The 21319-nt window shown below is 44.6% G+C and overlaps 1 protein-coding gene and 1 pseudogene across 1 annotated transcript in view; one reads left to right on the top strand and one right to left on the bottom strand.

Annotated features, from left to right (window-relative positions):
• Window positions 1-7105: 7105 nt before the first annotated feature.
• LOC105511661 lies at window positions 7106-12180 on the bottom strand (annotated as a pseudogene).
• Window positions 11805-21319, top strand: part of FAM161A (family with sequence similarity 161, member A) — a 19427-nt gene continuing 9912 nt past the window's right edge. The window contains exon 1 of the mRNA XM_011941831.1: window positions 11805-12463. Within this exon, the coding sequence (XP_011797221.1) occupies window positions 12281-12463 (183 nt within the window). The 5' untranslated portion in view covers window positions 11805-12280. The remainder of the gene's footprint in view (window positions 12464-21319) is intronic.

The following is a 21319-nucleotide window of genomic DNA, read 5'->3' as shown; positions in this document are numbered from 1 at the left end:
ACCAAGCCTGGCTAATTTTTGTATTTTTAGTAGAAACGGGGTTTCACCATGTTGGTCAGGTTGGTCTCGAACTCCTGACCTCGTGATCCGCCTGCCTCAGCCTTCCAAAGTGCTGGGATTATAGGCGTGAGCCACTGCGCCCAGCCCACCTTGTGTTTTAAACCAAGATTCATTTGGGGTTTACACATAGTATTTAGTTATGTCTTACGAGTTTCTAATCTACATTCACCCACTTTTTTGTCTAATGGCATTAGTTTTTTGATGAGTCCTAACTAGCTATTGTGTATCTGTCATCTGGATTCCCTCTTTCTTGTTTCTCTGTTTCCTGTAAAATAAAAAATTAGCTCTGAAGAGGCTTAGATTCAGATTAAACTTTTAGCAAGAATATTTCATAGGGGATACAGTGTATGTTGCAGCACATCTGCCTTAGGGTTCTCCAGAGAAACAACCAATAGGATAAAGAAAAATATGTCTCTAGAAAGATTTATAATGCAGTATTAGATCACATAATTATGGAGGCCAAGAAATCTCACAATCTGCCACCTGCCAACTGGAGACCTAGGAAAGTTGGTGGTGTAGTTCAAAGACCTGAGAGCCAGAAAGACGATGGTGTAGATTTCTGGTCCAGATCTGAAGGCCTAAGAACTAGGAGCTCAGAAGGTAGAGAACAAGTTCAGCTTTCCTTCACCTTTTTCTTTTTCTTTTCTTTTTTTTTTTTTTTTTTGAGACAGTTTTGCTCTGTTGCCCAGGCTGAATTGCGATGGCACAATCTCGGCTCACTGCAACTTCCGCCTCCTGGGTTCAAGTGATTCTCATGTCTCGGCCTCCCGAGTAGCTGAGATTATAGGCGTGCGCCACCACATCCAGCTCATTTTTGTTTTTTTGTTTTGTTTTTTTAGTAGAGACGGGATGTCACCATGTTGCCCAGGCTGGTCTTGAACTCCTGAATGCAGTTGATCCACCTGCCTCAGCCTCCCAAAATACTGGGATTACAGGCGTGAGCCACCATGCCCAGCCTGAGCCCACGGTCAGCCACCTGTTTTTTAGCCTCTCAACAGATTGGATGATGCTCACCAACATTGGGGAGGGCTATCTGCATTATTCAGTTCACCAATTCAAATGTTAATCTTCAGAAACATCTTCACAGACACTCCCAGAAATGTTTTAACCAAATACCATCCCTTGGCCAGGTTAACACATTAGGCATCGTGAATCCACCCACTGTCACCTTGGCCATCATATACATCTTCTTAAACCATACTTAAACCTTCAAATAAGGTAATAATGTGGTCATAAATCCAGCTGACATGATATAACTATCCTGTGTAGGACCAAAAACACACTAACCCCTTCCTCAGAAGAAGAGAGAAAGTCACCAAGTGAAGTCTTACTCTTCTTGATACCCCATAACCAAAATACTGTAATACAAAAAATACACCTTACGTCATTATGGGATAAGGAAATAATGAGAGGAAAGTATATGTATATATATCCACATCCATAGTCATGACAAATGAGGAACTACTCATGACAATTATAGCACTCATTTCTGTAATGTGATTTTGGTTGTAGCTGTTATTGATAACTACTTTCTATTACATGCTCTGTTTTCCCTTTGTCTTCAGCAAGCACCTCGACTGTTAGTGGTCCTTTCCTCAGTGGGGTGATCCAAATCATTCTGAAGGGTCTGGGCCATTAGTAGTTATACCTTAATTGGGCGGTTATTATTTTCCATTGGCCATAATCACAGAGCATGGTAATACTAAGAGACAGCCTAAGGGATCTCCTGTATTCCAGACATGCTCTCCCTTTCCTCTATTGTGGAGAAGTAATTCAGTTTCCCCTTGGTGTAGTCAGTATCAATCACCCCAGCCAGCACTGTAACTCCCTCCACATGTTGATTCAAAGGTGCATAAGGAGCCAAACAAGGCCAAGTGGCCAACTTAACTTTCCATTTCAGTGGAATCTTTGTCACGTCTCCTGGTGGAAGCATCCCTCCGTCTAGAACTAAGACCTCTAGACCAGCAGAGCACAAAGTCACAAGAACAGGAAGCAAAAATTGTGTTAGTGGGTCACTGGGTGTAGTAGTAAATGGTACCACTTCCATTTCCACCTCTTGATTCCTAGACCCATGAATTCTGGCTATGGGAGAACAACTGTATATTGGGTACTAATTCAGAGTATACAGCCTCTGGAGAACGTCCCAGCCCTACAAAGTGTTGCCACCTAGCTGGCACTGTAATTGAGTCTTTAAAAAAGCCATTCCACTGTTCTTTAAAACCAGCTGTATCTCACGCCTGTAATCCCAGCACTTTGGGAGGCTAAGATCACAAGGTCAAGAGATAGAGACCACCTGGCCAAGATGGTGAAACCCCGTCTTTACTAAAAATACAAAAATTAGCCGGGCGTGGTGGTGCGTGCCTCTAGTCCCAGTTCAGGAGGCTGAGGCAGGAGAATTGCTTGAACCTGGGAGGCGGAGGTTGCAGTGAGCCGAGATCGTGCCACTGCACTCCAGCCTGGCAACAGAGCGAGACTCCATCTCAAAAAAACAAACAAACGAAAAAAAAAAAGCTGTATCAGAGTAGTGGGGAACACAGTAAGATCAGTGAATTGTATGGGGTTTGGCCCATGACCACTTCTTTTTTTTTTTTTTTTTTTTGAGCTGGTGTCTCACTATGTTGCCCAGGCTGGTCTAGAACCCATGGGCTCAAGCTATGCTCCTTCCTGCTTTGTCCTCCCAAAGTGTTGGGATTACATGCATGAGCCAATGCACCCATAATCCCAGTGTAACCAAGATCTCTATTTTCAAAGTAGCCATTACTTTCTCAAATTTTCCATGTAACTTTTTCTCCTTTGTGTAATGTGTTAAGGAAGTGGCATCAAGATAAATCTAAAAGGGAGTTTTAGAAGGGAGAGAAGCAGCACAAGATAGGGGAAAAAGTGAAGCAATCTTAAGGTTTCCCCTGGAATCTGGCCTCATCCTGATCCCATAAGGATCTCCCAGAGCATGGATGACAACATATAGTTGTCCCATCAGTATGCAAGGGGTAGCTTAAAAACTTTTTTTTGTAATAGCGAAAAACTGTAAACAACTCAATATCTATATAGTAGAATGGTGAATCAGTGATCAATTCATGTATAACTAACTCCTCCCTCAAACTTAGTGCCTTTAAACAACATTATTTCATATGATTTTGTGGGGCACCTAGACCCAGATGGGCAGTTATTCTGAGATCACTTATGTGGCTGCATTTAACTGGGAACATTTGGGGCTGGCATGTTCAAGATGTCTAGTTTTTAGCAAAAATTATGAGCCACGCAAAGAAACAAGAAAGTATGGCTCATATGTGGAGGGAAAGAACAGTCAATGTAAACTGTCCCTGAGGAAGCCCAGATGCTGTGCATATAATAGAGATTTTAAATCTGCTACTATAAATATGTTCAAAGAACTAAAGGAAACCAGGGTTAAAGACCTAACCAAATTATTTATGAGAATGATGTCTTGCAAAAAGAGAATATCAATAAAGAGATAGAAATTATAATTTAAAAAACAAAACTTCTGAAGTTGAAAAGTACAATAACTGACATGAAAAATCCACTGAAGGCACTCAGCAGATTTGAACTTGCAGAAGAGAATCAGCACACTTGGAGGTAGGTCAACAGAGATGACCAGGTCTGAAGGAACAGGAAGAAAAAAGAATGAAAAAAAATGATCAAAGCCTCAGAGATCTGTGGGACTCCCCATCAAGTGTTCCAACATACTCATAATGGGAGTCCCAGAAGAAATGAGAGAAAAAGTGGCAGAATTAGGTTTTTTGTTTGTTTGGTTGGTCTTTTTGAGAGAGTTTGGCTCTTGTTGCCCAGGCTGGAGTGCAATGGCACAATCTCGGCTCACCGCAACCTCCACCTCCTGGGTTCAAGCAATTATCCTGCCTCAGCCTCCTGAGTAGCTGGGATTATAAGTGCTTGCCAATACACCCAGCTAATTTTTGTATTTTTAGTAGAGACAGGGTCTCTTCATGTTGGCCAGGCTGGTCTTGAACTCCTGACCTCAGGTGATCCACCTGCCTCAGCCTCCCAAAGTGCTGGGATTACAGGCGTGAGCCACCACGCCAGGCCATGAGTATTTTAAACTCCCTGAATTTGATGAAAAATATGAATCTGCTCATCCAAGAAGCTCAACATACTTAAAGAGATCCATATTTAGACATGTCCTAGTTAAACTGTCAAAAGACGAAACACTTCTTCTTTTTTCTTTAGATGGAGTCTCACTCTTTCACCCAGGCTGGAGTGCAGTGGCACAATTTCAGCTCACTGCAACCTCTGCCTCCTGGGTTCAAGCAATTCTCCTGCTTCAGCCTCCTCAGTAACTGAGATACAGTTGGATGCCAGCGTGCCCAGCTAATTTTTTTTGTATTTTTGGTAGAGACTAAAATGGTTTCACCATGTTGGCCAGGCTGGTCTCAAACTCCTGACCTTGAGTGATCTGCCTGCCTTAGCCTCCCAAAGTTCTGGGATTACAGGTGTGGGCTGCCGCACCCAGCCAACAAAACACTTTTTAAGCTTTTGTTTGTTGTGGTTGTATGCAATTTAGTGGTTTTTAGTATGTTCAGAGTTGTACAACTACCATCACCACTATCTAATTCCAGAACATTTTCATCTTCCCACACAGACACTCCCTTCCCTTTAATAATCACACTTCATTTCCTTTCTCTCCAGCCCCTGGCAACCACTAAATACTTTCTATCTTTATGAATTTTCCTATCCTGAATGTTTCATATAAATGGAATCATATAATATGTGGCCTTTTGTGTCTGGCACCTTTTACTTTGCATTATATTTTAAGGTTCATCCACCTTGGAGTATGTATCAATAGGTAAAGCCTTTTTTTTTTTTTCCAATGTAAACCCCTGCATCTTTTATTTATTTATTTATTTATTTATTTATTTTTAAACGTGGTGAACTTCAATATAGCAATTTTTCTTTTTCTTTTTTTTTTTTTTGAGACGGAGTTCCACTCTTGTCACCCAGGCTACAGTGCAATGGCAGGTTCTCAGCTCCCTGCAACCTCCGCCTTTTGGGTTCAAGTGATTCTCCTGCCTCAGCCTCCAGAGTAGCTGGAGTTATAGGCGCCTGCCACCACGCCTGGCTAATTTGTTTGTATTTTTAGTAGAGACGGGGTTTCACTATGTTGGCCAGGCTGGTCTTGAACTCCAGACCTCAGATGATCCACCCGTCTCGGCCCCCCAAAGTGCTGGGATTACAGGCGTGAGCCACCGTGACGGCCAAAATAGCAATTATTACAACAAATGTTATAGTCTAAAGCTCAAACACAGTTTTGCAATTTTGAAATGAATTGCATACAAACCAAATAAAACTTACACAATAACAAACATTTCCATCTAAGACTGTGGGAGCATTTGAGCCTTCCCTGTTTGATCTCAGGACCTTTTCACGCAGATGCTTTTCTGTCATCAAAGTTATGTTCAGCTTCATTTTCGGTCTCCTTTGGCTTGTGCTCTGCCGCTGGTTCTTGTGCTGAACAGCCCAAGAATTGTTGTGGGAATAGCAATGGCTGCAGGAGTTACAGCCATTAGGCCATTAGGGCTAGCTGCCCCCACAGGCTTTTCCTTCTCATGTTTTTTGTGCTTCATGTATTTCTTATCCTTTTTATGTTGCTTGTCCCATTCCTTTTCTTTCTGACTCCTTCTTCATAGGAATTCCTTGCCTGTGGTGGGCTTGATGTTTGAGCAGTCCCACTCGTGACCAGTTTGTAGAGTAGAGGATGACTAAGACTGAACAGAGGATAGAGGTTCTGGGTTGTTTGTGTTTTGTTTTTTCTTCTTCAGCTTCTGGCTCAAGAGATTGTGAAACAGATGGGATAGGACTTGAGGAAGTCCAAGGAGCTTCATTTGGTTGTGCCTTCCAGGTAGACCCTTTCCTGTGCTTTGATGATGATGAAAGAGGACATCTCTTGGTGACTTGGGAAATCCTTTGTTTGGGAACTGAAGAATGAAAGATACTGTGCTTTGCGGGTGGAGAAAGTGATGCCCTTTGTTTTGGAAGCTGAGGTGGAGAAGAGTATCTCCTCAGTTTTGGAGGAGAGTATCTTCTTGAGGAAGGTGAGTGTTGATGGAAGGAAAAGCAGTCCTTCCTGGTGGTGGTATCAAGAGACCTGTGCTGCAGCTGAGGAGGAGGAGTGAAAGGAAAATGTGCCTTCTGGTGGGTGCTGGGGAGGGACTTCTTTTCCGTCTAGCATAAGAGGACGTCTTCTGGTGCTTTCGTGGTGATGAAGAGGCACTCTGGGGAGCTGCCTGCCTGCCTGCCTATTTTTCACACGGAACTTCTTGAATTGCTCACCATCATCTGAGGAGAGGAGCAAAGTCAGATGAAGACTGCTAATTTTGTCATCTATATTGGTATCTCTGCTGCACAGAATCTGTGGCAGCCATTTTGCTACCTTTATCTTCTGATTCGGATAACTCAACTTTTCTAGACTTTGGGTGCTGATGAAGGGGACTCTTTTTTTCTAAGTACCTTCACATTTTGTCACTTTACTAAGTTCTTCGTGGAGCAGCAAAACCACAACTTTTTCTTATATAGTTTGGCTGGGGTATTGGGGAATGATGCATTTTTGGCAGTGGACTTGCTGGAGGCGACAGCCAGTGCACACTCACCTTCAAGGATCTGCTGAAGGAAAGAACTTACTAGTTTTTCAGGGGGCGCTGGATGTCGTCTTGGGAGGTTTCTCTGGTGGTTCCTGGGAACAAGAGGACAACGAGCTACTCCTAGACAGGATGCTGATGAGTGCCTTTTTCATCTCACTGGAGATCTGCTCCCTCTATGGCTTGGTGGAATCCTTCAAGGGGATGGCCACTTTATTGGTCCTTTTGTTCTTGTAGGTGAATATCATCTTGATGGGATCAATGGTGCCATCTAAAGAAAGTCTGATAAGGAAAGCCAGATGCATCTGTGATATTGATTTGGAAAATGACAGAGATCTTGGGTGAATCTTCTTTAACTTTTCAGATTTGTTTATTTGTTTCTGGAGAAGGTTCGTTACTTGCTCTGGTACAAGTGCATGTTTGGGAACTTTCAGATGTCACTAGTAGAAGTGGCCTTTTGTACTAGGTTCTTTCACTTTCTTGAAAGGTTCTTGTAGTGCTGGAGTTTTCTGCTTTTCTGGAGCTGGGGAAGGTCTCTGCCTCTTGGTTCTGTGATGGGGAGATTGAAAATGACTGTGCAATCTCTTGCTCCTGACAGGGTAGTATCCTCTTTTAGGAGAAGGAGATCAGAATTTACATTTTCTTGGGCTTTAAGACCTCTCCCCCTTTTCTCTGTTTTCTTTTTTCTTCCTTATCCTTATTTTTCTGTTTATATTGCTTTTTCATAGACACCAATTTTTTTCTTGTTCTATCTGTCCTCCTCCTCCTCCTCCAGTTCTAGGAAAGCAGAACAGATTCCAGTGATGTCTTCTTGTGCACTTAACAGCAGGGACTACAGTTCTCCCATAATTCTCTAGTAATTATTTCATTCAAAAAGCCAGTCAGATTGCTTTGTATCATTTTGGAGTCTGGATTTTCCAAACACACATAAGGGAGTGCAGTGTGACGTTGGGATGTCCATTCTGCTGAGACCTAATACAATGATGATGTTACACTTGAGATGCAAGGAATAACTTCCATTTTGGTTCAGGTCTCCACTTCCACCTGGTTGAATATAAACTCAATCACAACATCTTCTTCAAACCCAAGGATTTCCATTATTCATATTGTTATCTAAGTCTTTATTAGCCTCCAAATTTACTTTGCTTGTGTCTGCCTTTTTTTTCTAGGCATCCTGCAAATTTCAGCTCCTTCAATAGCATGTTTGTTGCTGAACCAATGATCTTGTCTTGCACTTGTTTCTTGGAAAGTTATTTTGCTTCTGAGCTCTGAGATTCCTGCCTAACCCAAAGTGCACTGGACCTCCTGGACCAGAGGGAAAGTCCACTTGTTGGGGGATTGGCTCAGTAACATTTCATTGTATGCATACACCACATTTTGTTTATCCATTCAACAGTTGAAGGAGTGGCTCCTATTAATGCTGCGATGAACATTTGTGTAAACTACAACAAAGATCAAGGCTGGGCATGTTGGTTCATGCCTGTAATCCCAGCACTTTGGGAGGCTGAGGAGGGCGGATCACTTGAGCCCAAGACCAGCCTGGCAACATAAGTGAAACCCTACAAAATAATAATAATAATAATAATAAGCTGGGTGTAGTGGTCCGTGCCTACAGTCCCAGTTACTCTGGAGGCTGAGATGGGAGGATCTTTTGAGCCCGGGAGGCAGACATTTCTGTGGCCTGAGATCATGCCACTGCATCCCAGCATGGGTGACAAAAAAAAAAAAAAAAAATTGAGACACAGAGGTCAAAGGAAATAGGAAATATCATTTAATTTATTTGGGAAACAAAGAACTGCAATTCACATACACTGAATCAGAGCAGCCCTGAATAGTGTCTCATAAGGCAAGCACAGGAGAGGGTTTTTTAAAATAGGGGATTCCCAGAGGTTTTCAGAGGCAGTTCGTTGGCTGGGCAGAAATCTTAAATCGCAAACCCATTCTGATTGGTTGGTTAATTAGGGTACTCACCACTGAGAGACGATGAAGGCTGGCAGATACTTACTGACTTCAGTTGTTTCTACAAGTCTATTCTGTGGTTTGACTTTTTACCAGGTGTGAACGCAATCCCCTAGCAATCTCCTGACTCCACTTTAGAAAGCCTTCACCTTAGTTACTTCCTTTTCTTCCACACTGCACAAGTTTTTGTGTGAACATGTCTTCAATTATCTTTGCTATATACCTAGGAGTGAGTCATATAGTAATTGTATGTTCAACTTTCAGAGGAACCATCACAATTACTTTTAGCGGGTTTATAGCTTTATTTGACATATATGACGATTGGTAGTTAGTTCTCATCCACACTGACTATCTAGATTTTTGAAAGTGATAACAGGTATACAGGTAACCAGAGTATAGAGCTTGTTTGGTGAATTTTCATCTTTGTTATGTTTTCTGAACAATCGCACATGTACATGGTGTGAGACATTCCTTATTCCTTTGGCCCTGATAGCTGTGTTAAGCCTGGTATCAGTGCACATATCTGGAGTGCCTATCTTCATGGCAAATTTCTGAATCTCTTTGAATGCCCACAGGGCATGCTTCTTAAAGCCCACTCCATGGATGTGAGCTAGTGACCCAAGTGCATTCTTGAATCACTACCTTGTTGATGGCAGAACAGCTCATCTTCTTGCCACCATTCTTTGCAGGAGCCATTCTGCCAGGCCCAAGATGGAAAGGAAGAACATGAGGGACTGTGGAAGAAAGAAGGTGTAAACTTTTAAATAAAAGTGGCTGCACCATTTTACATTTAAGGCATTTTGACACACTGTATTTTTGTTATTATTTGACTCTATATAATTTCTGCCACGACTTTTTCTGTAATGCACAAATTGTTTTTTGAAGAGTTTTAAATTTCCCAACTAAAAAGCTTTTCTAGTTATTTTTCTTTTTTTTTCTTTTTTTTTTTTTTTCTTGAGACGGAGTCTTGCTCTGTCACCCAGGCTGGAGTGCAGTGGCTGGATCTCCGCTCACTGCAAGCTCCGCCTCCCAGGTTTACACCATTCTCCTGCCTCAGCCTCCCGAGTAGCTGGGACTACAGGCACCCACCACCTCGCCCGGCTAGTTTTTTGTATTTTTTAGTAGAGACGGGGTTTCACCGGGTTAGCCAGGATGGTCTCGATCTCCTGACCTCGTGATCCGCCCGTCTCGACCTCCCAAAGTGCTGGGATTACAGGCTTGAGCCACCGCGCCCGACCTATTTTTCTTTTATAATGTCTAACTTGGCTGGGTGTGGTGGCTCATGCCTATAATCCCAGTGCTTTGGGAGGCCAAAGCAGGCGGATTACCTGAGGTCAGGATTTTGAGACCAGCCTGGCCAACATGGTGACCCCGCCCTCTACTAAAAATACAACATGTGCTACACGTGGTGGTAGGTGCCTGCAGTCCCAGCTACTCAGGAGGCTGAGGCAGGAGAATCGCTTGAACCTGGGAGGTGGAGGTTGCAGTGAGCCAAGATCGCACCACTGCACTCCAGCCTGGGCGACAAGGCAACTCCATCTTAAAAAAAAAAAAAAATTAAGTTTTGTTAATTACAATAAATTATGTCAAAAGCAAAGATAATTTCTTAAAACTCTTCACTGTCTCTTATGTTCCTTGCATCTACTGTATCTGTATGGTGGAAATACTATATAACGGTGTGCTACTAGACGTCTTTTCTCAAATTCGCGTTAATTGATGTCACATCGGTGGCTTGAAATTGGCCATGATGGGAGTATTGACATCATGGAAATCAGCAAATGCTAAAATTGGACATTTAAACTTAAGAAACTGATGTGGAAAATATTAATAATGCACAGTAAACTTAAAAGTTTGTGTTATCTGTAGCCTTTACATTGTGACTTGCAGAAAAAATTAAGAAAAATTCTTCCAGTGTTAGAAAAGTATTATCTATTTCAGCAAAGAAGTTGCTCATAACACTGACAAATGAAATTCTGACATATATCTTGGATATGTCACTCTCATCCTAATCATAAATAAAAACAAAAATATTAACCAACATTCATGTTGGAACTAGGTTGTTAATCGCAACCATAAGTTGGCCACAAATATAGGAGTACAGCATAAACCAACCAAAGCATTCTGAGAGAAGCAATTGTCTATGAGGAATTTACAGTAAAGAGAATAGTATATTTCAGTATTTATAATTCATGTGCCCTAATTCCTTATCAATACTTTTTTGTTGTTGTTGAGACGGAGTCTTGCTTTATTGCCCAGGCTGGAGTGCAGAGGCGCGATCCCGGCTAACTACAATCTCCGCCTGCCGGGAGGGCGCCTGTAATCCCAGCCACTCCGGAGGCTGAGGCAGTTTTGTAGCCACAAAACTGGCTGCCGTGACTGAGTGGAAATTGCTCCCCTGGACACTTGGCCATACCTGGCGGTCCATATCTCATGGTTCTAGCTCTGGCTTCTGCTTAGAACCCAGCCAGCATCTGTTCCAGCATGGGAAGCAACTGTTCAGCCAAAACAAAGAGCAGCCTGAAGGAAGTGGGGACGTGGGAGACTTTGCTGGTGCTCACACCCATACAGGAGAACAAAGGTTTGGTAAGGGCTCAGACCTTAGAGATGGATTCTCGACGATGTGCAACGCATAACGAGGAAAATACTGACCGGAGGGGGCCAGTCCTAGGGCTGGGGAGCGGGAGGAGGGCAAAGGATAGAAAGGGGTAGATAGGGAGGGAGTAGATAGGGAGCGGCAGCCTCAGTAAGCAGGGGCTTAGGGAGCAGATGCCTGAGACTGCACCACGTCCGCTATTTTGAGGTTTGGCTTCTCTTACGACCACGTGGTGCAGAGGGAAGGCGCCATTTGATGCGTCCAAATCCCGAGTGGAAAGAGAAGATACGGATGAGGGAGATGGGTGTGTCTGTGATGACTCTTGGGCACTCGCGCCGTTCAATCCTGTCACTCTCAAGCTGACGAACCCAAAGCAAGGGCCAGGTTTACACTACCTGCACCCTCACTCATTAGTGGGAGGGTCAGGCACCACCCAACTCTGGGCTTTTATTGGTCAGGCCAAGAAAAACGCGAGAGGGACAACTGGGAGCCTCCTTCTGATTGGTGGATTCTTACTAGCCCTCAAGTCAATCAGAGTATAATGTACCTCCCTCCTTCCCACGCTGGCTCCCGCGGGAGACATGTTAGGTAGCGCGACGCCAACCTTGCTACTCTTCAGAGGCCGCCACCCAGTAATACGCTCTGCTTTCCTCCTCCGCCGCCGTCTCCTCCATCAACCGTCTCCTTCTAACATATTATTGCAGTTAATAAAAAAGCGCTCTTTTCTTCACAAAAGCAGTTGTTTCATTGTATAATGTGAGAAGTCTGCGTTCAGGCGGTTAAACGCAAAGGAGAGGAAAAGTGCCCTGTTCAGCCTGCCAACCTTCGGAACCAGCAAACAGACTCGGTACTGACCGCCACGATCCAGTAAGCACCCGACTCGGGTCTCTGGCAGCCTGAGAGGAGTTTGTGTGACTTTTGGTCCCTGGCGGCTCCTGTAGTGTCCCCAGTTACGGCGCCCATAGCAACCGGCTCCCTAGCTAGGAGCCCCCGGGTCGCCAGGGGCCGCACCAGCTTTCCCGCCCCGGGCCAGCGCAGGCGCTCAGGTCCCGGAGGCGGGGCGATGGCCGCCTCCCACCGAGCGGCAAAGCTGGTGGCCTCCAGTCTCCAGACCCCTGTAAATCCCATCACTAGAGCGCGGGTCGCCCAGTACGAACGCGAAGACCCCTTACAGGCCCTGGCGGCAGCAGAGGCGATCTTGGAGGACGAAGAGGAGGAGAAAGTGGCGCAGCCCGCTGAGGCGTCGGTAATACTGGGGCGGGACGTGGGTTGGGACCTCGCACGGGTGCAGGCTGAAGGCTGTCCGGGTCCCCGCCCAGCTGAGGGCAGGCTGGTAAACGCGGGTCCCTGTGCACATACATACTCCCTACTTGGTGGTCCTGGCCCAGCCCCTTCTCTACGCTCACGAAAAATACTCTAAATCGAGGCGTTGAAAAGTGTTTTAATTTTCACCAGAGAGTCTGTTGTGAAAATTTCCTAGACAACATTTATGTTACTCTGTTTCTGGCGAGTGCAAAATAGAATTTTACTCTTTACTCCCTAGCATCTCGGGAATGGATGGATGGATGGATAGATATAGATAGATAGATAGATAGATTTTATAATTTGAGGAAAACTGTTCTGCCAGGTGTGTTTCGTTATTACCTTAAGATCTTGGTTATAAGTGGATCTCAACATAGTGCTGGAGAGAGGCGTGTTTAAAACCATCACGTGTTCACTGGCTAAATCAGACACGGATACAGATAAGCAAATCACTGAGGTTTCAGTGTTTCCTAAACGGCTCTTTAGGGTACAGCGAGACAGCCTTTTCACTGATCAGTTTTCAGTGTTAAATCTGTTGTGGACACCAGTCTAGCAGGTGGAGGGCAGGGTCTGCCATCTGCTCTATTCACTTAAAAGATGGGAATCTTGGCTGGGCGCGTTGGCTCGTGCCTGTAATCCCAGCACTTTGGGAGGCCGAGGCGGGCGGATTACGAGGTCAGGAGTTCGAGACCAGCCTAACCAACATGGTGAAACCCCGTCTTTACTAAAAATACAAAATTTAGCCGGGCATGGTGATGCGCGCCTGTAATCCCAGTTACTCGGAAGGCTGAGGCAGGAGAATCGCTTGAACTTGGGAGGCGAGGGTTGCAGTGAGCTGAGATCTCAGACCTAGTCTCAAAAAAAAAAAAAAAAAAGGGGGGAATCTTGAATTTAAACTAGCAATCTGCAGATAGAAAAAGTTTCTTAATACCATGTGTCCAAAGCTTCTCAGACACAAAATTTACGATTGAGGACTAATTGAAATCCCTGGATATTTTGGAATTCTAATCTCTTTAATCTACCGTAAAATTGTTAATGAGAGCATCTTTAGCAACACCTTTTGTGACAAAATCTTTCACCAGTAAACAACTTGAAGTTATCCAGAGTAAGGTAGACTGAGACCCCGAATGTGAACCAGGATCAGAGTGCTAGGACTGATTTTGTTCATTATAAACTACCCCTCAACACAATTTTCAGTAGGCAACAAGGCAGTGTGATGGAGAAAAACGATTTAAGAGTTATGTGTTAGGATCCATTCCCTGCCACTCCCTAGGTGGTGTTAGGACATACTTTCCTTAAATCTCAGTTTCCTCATCTGTAAAATAACTATAATAATTATCTCTTTTTCCCATCTCAGCTCTATGAGAACCAAATGAAAGAATGTGTGTCTCTTCTACAGAGCAATCTATATAAAAGAGTTATCTATATAAACGAGTTGCCAGTAGGAGTGTCATTTGTGTGCCTTCCCAAAGATTAAACTACTTTGGCTTGTTGTGGGAAAGGAGTCAGTCACTTCTGAGTTGCAGATATGCTTCCAAAGTGCCCTGTTAAACTGCAAATTGGTATCAGAAACTGTTATTACCTTAGGAGGGATCAGTTTCTACAATAATCTAGTATGGAAAGGACAGGATCCTACAAGAAACAGAAGGAATCCAAGTCTTAAGAATCTGATACTGTTCTGAGACCACCACACGAGGGATCCAAAAGTAAAGCTGGGTAAGCTGCCACAGTGGGTCTGATAGCCAGGTGCACAGGGCTTGGGGAAGAGGCATTTAAAAGGCAGGAAGAGTGCAGGAAAGAGGCTCTGATTTCGTCACTCGTTGGCTTGGGTCTCCATCTTGATTTCTAAAGGTTAATTTGCCTTAACCTTATCATCTATAAAATGTAGTAAAGTCAAATATTATACCTAACCCACAAGATTGGTTTGAGAACCACCCATCACAATAGGCCTCTTTCAGCTCTTTAGTTTTGCCAAAGCCAGACCACTCATCGCACCCCACAGCACCGCCCCAACCCCTGCACCATCCCTATACACTCTCCCGGCTCTGGCATGCACATGCATCCCCCCTTGCAGTGCCCATATTGGGCACTGATGCCTGTTCCTTGAATCTAGCCTTAGTCAGAGATGTTGGTCCACATATCCTGCTATATGGCTGATGATGACATAGGTAAAGCAATGTTCTGTAATTCGCAATTAAAATCTCACTCACTTTGGGAGGCCAAGGCAGGTAGATCACTTGACATCAGGAGTTTCAAACCAGCCTGGCCAACATGGCAAAACCCGGTCTCTACTAAAAATACAAAAAGTAGCCAGGCGTGGTGGCACGTGCCTGTAATCCCAGCTACTAGGGGGCGCTGAGGGAGAACTGCCTGAACCTGGGAGGCAGAGGTTGCAGTGAGCTGAGATTGCAAAAACTGCACTCCAGCCTGGGCAACAGAGTGAGACTCCGTCTCAAAAAAATAAATAAGTAAAAATAAAAAAATCTCACTCCTACTGTGGCAACCTTATCTTTTCAACAAATATTGAACATTTATTAAGTGCTGATCATTAACTATTCAGTGTATAGCTCACATCCTCACAGAATTTTCAGTCTGGTAAGGGAAATTAGACAATTAAAAACGAACAGGGCTGGGCGTGGTGGCTCATGCCTGTAATCCCAGCACTTGTTGGGAGGCCGAGGTGAATGGATCACCTGAGGTTGGGAGTTCGAGGCCAGCCTGACCAACATGGAGAAACCCCATCTCTACTAAAAATACAGAATTAGCCGGGCATGGTGGCACATGCCTGTAGTCTCAGCTACTTGGGAGGCTGAGGCAGGAGAATCGCTTGAACCCAAGGTGGAAGTTGTGGTGAGCCGAGATCGCGCCATTGCACTCCAGCCTGGGCAACAAGAGCGAAACTCTGTCTCAAAAAACAAAAAATGAACAGACACATAACTATAAGATGGGAAATGTTGGGAAAGAAATGAACAGCCTATAATGATTAAAAACAAATAGGAGATAACCCATTTTTTTTCTTCTGACTCCACTTTTTGTTTATTTATTATTATTTTTTGAAACAGAGTTTTGCTCTGTTGTCTGGGCTGGAATGCATTGGTGCAGTCACAGGTTGCTGCAGCCTCAACCTCCCAGGCTCAATCTCCTCATGTCAGCCTCCCGATGAGCTGGGACTAAAGGTGCATGCCACCATGCCCAGCTAATTTTTATATTTTTTTGTAGAGACAGAGTTTTGCCATGTTCCCCAGGCTGGTCTTGAACTCCTGGGCTCAAGTGATCCACCTGCTGTGGCCTCCCAAAAGTGCTGGGATTATAGACGTGAGCCACTATGCCTGGCTCCGCTGTCTATATACATACATACACACATATACACACATACACACACACACACACATGTTTTTTTGGGATGGAGTTTCACTCTTGTTGCCCAGGCTGGAGTGCAGTGGCGCGATCTCGGCTCACTGCAACCTCCGCCTCCCGGGTTCAAGCGATTCTCCTGCCTCAGCCTCCTGAGTAGCTGGGATTACAGGCACGTGCCACCACGCCCAGCTAATTTTTGTATTTTTAGTAGAGACGGGGTTTCTCCATGTTGGTCAGGCTGGTCTCGAACTACAGACCTCAGGTGATCCACCTGCCTCAGCGTCCCAAAGTGCTGGGATTACAGGCATGAGCCACCGTGCCCGGCCTATATTTTTTAATTCAACAGTTATTTTAGATACAGAGGTGCATGTGCAGGTTTGTTACATGGGTATATTGCATCCAGGTAGTGAGCACAGTACCCAATAGGTAGTTTTTCAACCTATGCTGCCCTCCCTCCCTCCCCACCTGGTGATAGTCCGCAGTGTCTGCTGTTTCCTTGTTTATGTGTTTATGTTCATGTGTACTCACTGTTTCACCTGCCACTTATGAGAATACGCAATATTTGGTTTTCTGTTCCTGTGTTAATTTGTTTAAGATTATGGCCTACAGCTCCATCCATGTGACTGTGAAGGATATGATTTCATTCTCTTTTTTTTTTTTCCTTTTTCTTTCTTTCTTTTTTTTTTTTTTTTTTTTGAGACAGAGTCTCGCTCTCTCGCTAGACTGGAGTACGGTGGCACAATCTCGGCTCAATGAGACCTGTGCCTCCTGGATTCAAGTGATTCTCCTGCCTCAGCCTCCTGAGTAGCTAGGACTACAGGTGCACACCAGCAGACCTAGCTAATTTTTGTATTTTTAGTAGAGACAGGGTTTCACCATGTTGGCCAGGATGATCTCAAACTCCTCACCTCAAGTGATTCACCAGCCTTGACCTCCCAAAGTGCTGTGATTACAGGCTTGAGCCACCACGCCTGGCCTAATTTTTTTATTTTTATTTTTGTTTTTTGTAGAGACGAGGTCTCACTATGTTGCCCAAGCTGGTCTCAAACTCCTGGGCTCAAGCAATTCGCCCTCCTCGGCCTCCCAAAGTGCTCGAATTAGAAGTGTATGCCACCACGCCGGGTGACATTCTTCTCTTAAAATATCAAATGTTACATATGAGGCTTAGACCCTTTTAACAGCTCTCCCCCAGAGAGAAAATATGAGTACCTACTCCCTCCCTAATGGTAGCCACTGTTTCAAAATTGATATGTATTCTATTCTTCTGGCCGTTTTTCTATCTCCTCCATATATTTTAATATACAGTACATACTATAAATATACATATATCTAGAGAGGGAGATAGTTCTGCAACTTGCTTTGTTTCTTATTTATTGGGAGTTTACCCATGATAGTACATGTAGATCTGTGTCATTCTTTACAAATTCAGTGAAAAATTTTTTTCAAAAATTACAGATTGCAGATGAAACTATGTGGGCTATAGCACAAACAGTTCTTCATGGGTGCTGATTACTAATAAAGCAACAGGTGCTGGAAGGATTCATTATCTGAATGGGTCAAGCCAATCTAGGGAAGATTATCCTCTAATCTGGTGGCTGCATTTACAACATTCCACAAAAAGCCGATAAAGGGAGAGGATGCTATTTTAGGCTCTTGGAAAAATAATGTCTATGGCCCTTATTTTGTATACTAAATATTTTCTCAGTGGAGACAATTAAAGATTAAATTAGAATTGGAGGTCATTTACTAGCCATTCATCTGTTTTAGGTTAAACACTGTGAGATCAGTTTATCTGAAAAGTTCCAGCTAGTGTTAACAGTATTAAGCTGAAAACAGAATGGATCCAGTGCAAAATCAGTACATAAGTATAATTTATCAGACCTGCCGCATCCTTCAGAAGCTACTCATTCTTCTATGTGTGGTTTTTTTTTTTTTTTTTTTTTTTTGAGGCGGAGTCTCGCTCTGTCGCCCAGGCTGGAGTGCAGTGGCCGGATCTCAGCTCACTGCAAGCTCCGCCTCCCGGGTTTACCCATTCTCCTGCCTCAGCCTCCCGAGTAGCTGGGACTACAGGCGCCCGCCACCTCGCCCGGCTAGTTTTTGTATTTTTAGTAGAGACGGGGTTTCACCGTGTTAGCCAGGATGGTCTCGATCTCCTGACCTCGTGATCTGTCCATCTCGGCCTCCCAAAGTGCTGGGATTACAGGCGTGAGCCACCGCGCCCGGCCTTTTTTTTTTTTTTACTGTACATTCATTCATTCATTCAGCAAATATTCCTTCAACATCTGCCATTAGCCAGGTACTTTTCTAGACACTGGGTACACAACATTGAACAAAGCAGACAAATCTTTGCCTTTGTTTTTTTTTTTTGTTTTTTTTTTGAGACAGGGTCACACTGTTACCCAGGCTGGAGTGCAGTGCCTCCATCATGGCTCACTGCAACCCCAACCTCCTGGGCTCAGGTGATCCTTCTGCCTCAGCCCCCCAACTAGCTGGGACTACAGGTGCACACTACCTCACCAAGTTAATTTTTTGTATTTTTTGTAGAGATCAGGCTTTGACATGTTACCCAGGCTGGTCTGAAACTCCTGGACTCAAGCGATCCACCTGCCCCAGCCTCCCAAAGTGCTGGGATTACAGGCCTGAGCCATCATGCCTGGCAAATTCTTGCCTTTGTAATGTTTACTTTTTGGTAGGGGCAGACATGTAATACACAATCAAGTACAGATACGTAGAACGTCAGTGGTGATGAGTACTTCTGGGAAAAATCAGACAGACAAGGGGACTGACAGTGAGTCCTGGGAGGAGTTGTAATTTTAAATAGGAGAGTCAGTGAAGACCTTGTTGAGAAGATGACATTTACATAAAGACCTGAAGGAGTGAGCAGGTGGGCCATGTGGATATCTGGAGGAAAAGCATCCTAGGGAGAGGGAACAGCAAGTGCAAAAGTCTTGAAGTAATTCTGTGGATCTTTCTTTCCTTCTTTTTTTTTTTGAGACAGAGCCTCACTGTGTCACCCAGGCTGGAGTGCAGTGGTGCGATCTTGGCTCACTGCAACCTCCGCTTCCTGGGTTCAAGTGATTCTCCTGCCTCAGCCTCCCGAGTAGCTGGGATTATAGGCATACAGCACCACGCCCAGCTAAGTTGTGTGTTTAGTAGAGATGGGGTTTCACCATGTTGGCCAGATTGATCTTGGATTCCTGACCTCAAGTGACCCAAAGTGCTGGGATTACAGGCATGAACCACTGCGCCTGGCCAATTCTGTTGATTTTTCGAGCGCAAACTGCAAACTGGATTCAGACACTGGTACTAAAACGAACTGCTGCTGCCCAGATGAAGAACCATTGCTGGGCTGACACAAGCAGACAGGAAGCAGACAGAGGGCTAACAGGAAGGAGTAAGTCCCCTCTTTCTCCTCTAGCCTTGTGTCTCCCTCTAACTCCACTTTTGGCAGAGTCTGATGAGGAGCACTGGCAAAGCAGAAGTGTGGTTTGCAGAGTTCCAGCTCTGGCATTGCAAAGCAAAGTCGAGAAGTGTGGCATTGGAGCTGAGAGACACTAGTTTAAAACCTGGCACACCTACTTTATGGATCTTAAAGCTGATGTTCAAGAAGTTCGTGCCCATATCACATTGCTAAGTGCAAAACTCAGACTTGACTGATTATCCTGATATCATATCTGAAATCTTTCTTCTAAGCTGTGAGAACACTCCAAACTAAAAGTTACTTAACTCCCACCCAACCCTTTCATCTTAGAAGGGTCATAAGGGGGCTGAAACGAGGTGACCAGTAATCAGGAGCCAGTGGTAGACAGGAGAGGGAAATCCCTTCTTGCTTGCCCTAACCTCTCTTTCTAGGTTTGCTTCCCAAAACTGCTTTATGGGTTTTCGTCTCCTTTTATCCGGCAGCCCTGTACACTTTGCCCTCTGCTATGCACAGCCTCCCCAACCCCAGCCTGCGCATTTGCTAATGCCATTTCCTTTGTCTAGGGTACTTTCTCCCCTCTTTCCCATAAACACTCTGTGATCCTATAGATTTCTCCATTCTTCTTTTTTTTTTTTTTTTGAGACAGTCTCACTTGGTCGCCCAGGCTGTAGTGCAATGGCTCGATCTCAGCTCACTGCAATCTCTGCCTCCCAGGTTCAAGCGATTCTCCTGCCTCTGCCCCCTGAGTAGCTGGTACTGCAGGCACACACCACCACACCTGGCTAATTTTTGTATTTTTAGTAGAGAAGGAGTATCACCGTGTTGGCCAGGCTGGTCTTTAACTCCTGAGCTCAAGTGAGCCACCCACCTCGGCCTCCCAGAGTGCTGGGATTACAGGCGTGAGCTACCATGCCCAGCCTTCTTTTTTCTTGAGACAAGGTCTCACTCTGTCGCCCAGGCTCAAGTGCAGTGGTGCACTCATGGCTCACTGCAGTCTCAACATCCTGGGCTCAAGTGATCCTCCCGCCTCAGCCACCACATCCAGCTAATTAAAAAAAAAAAAAAAAAAAAGTGTGGAGACAGTGTCTTCCTGTGTTGCCCAGGCTGGTCTGGAACCCCTGACCTCAAGTAGTCCTCCCACTGCAACCTCCCAAAGTGCTGGGATTGCAGGCATGAGCTACCACACCTGGCCTCCATTCTTTATGACTCATCTCAAATATCACCTCCTCCAGGAAGTCTTCCCCTATCTTCCAAACTCAAGCCAAATAAAAGTTCCCTCCATTTCCTGTCTACCTCTGGCTCCTGGTCACTGGTCACCTGGTTTCAGCCCCCTTATGACCCTATAAAGGTGAAAGGGTTGGGTGAGAGTTAAATAACTTTTAGTTTGGAGTGTTCTCATGGCTTAGGAGAAAAATTACGGATGTGGTGTCAGAATACTCAATCAGAGACTCCAAAGGCCCTTATCAGTTGGACTTTGTATCTCTTATGCCACTTTCTACCTCCTATTACTCCTCCTTCCACTGCTTATTTAAATGTTGGTGTTCTCTAACATCTCCATTCTCGGGTCCTCTCATCTCTTGTTGCCCACACTCCCTCCAGGCAGCCTCGTCCATGTCCAAGGCTGCACCTGCTACTTCTATGTGGATTGGTGGCTCCTGTGTCTGCTCTCCAGCCCAGCCTTCTCACCAGGTCTCCAGACATATTTATCCACGTGTTTCCTGGTGATGGATGTTCTAGCACTATGCCTCGGATTTATTTATTCCTTTTTCACTCCCTCCCTGATCTGGCAAACTTTGTCCTCATCCAACCATATGTCTCTAGTTTGGCTCACCTCTGTGAATTGTGCCTCTGTCTCTTAGTATCTGACATCGTGACGTACATCTGTCTCCATACTTAGCTGGAAGTAGCTTGTGGGCAGGAATCAGGTGTTCTGTCTCATTCTAAATCATCTGTCAATTATTTATGTACATGTCCTTTCCTAAGCTAGCTGGAAACTTCTCAAAGGTAGAGTTTTGTTTGTTT

The sequence above is a fragment of the Colobus angolensis genome, unplaced genomic scaffold (genome assembly GCF_000951035.1).
Source record: "Colobus angolensis palliatus isolate OR3802 unplaced genomic scaffold, Cang.pa_1.0 Scaffold201, whole genome shotgun sequence".
Lineage (NCBI taxonomy): Eukaryota > Metazoa > Chordata > Mammalia > Primates > Cercopithecidae > Colobus > Colobus angolensis.
The sequence above is the reverse complement of the archived record's forward strand: the minus strand, read 5'-3'. Positions and strand labels throughout refer to the sequence as shown.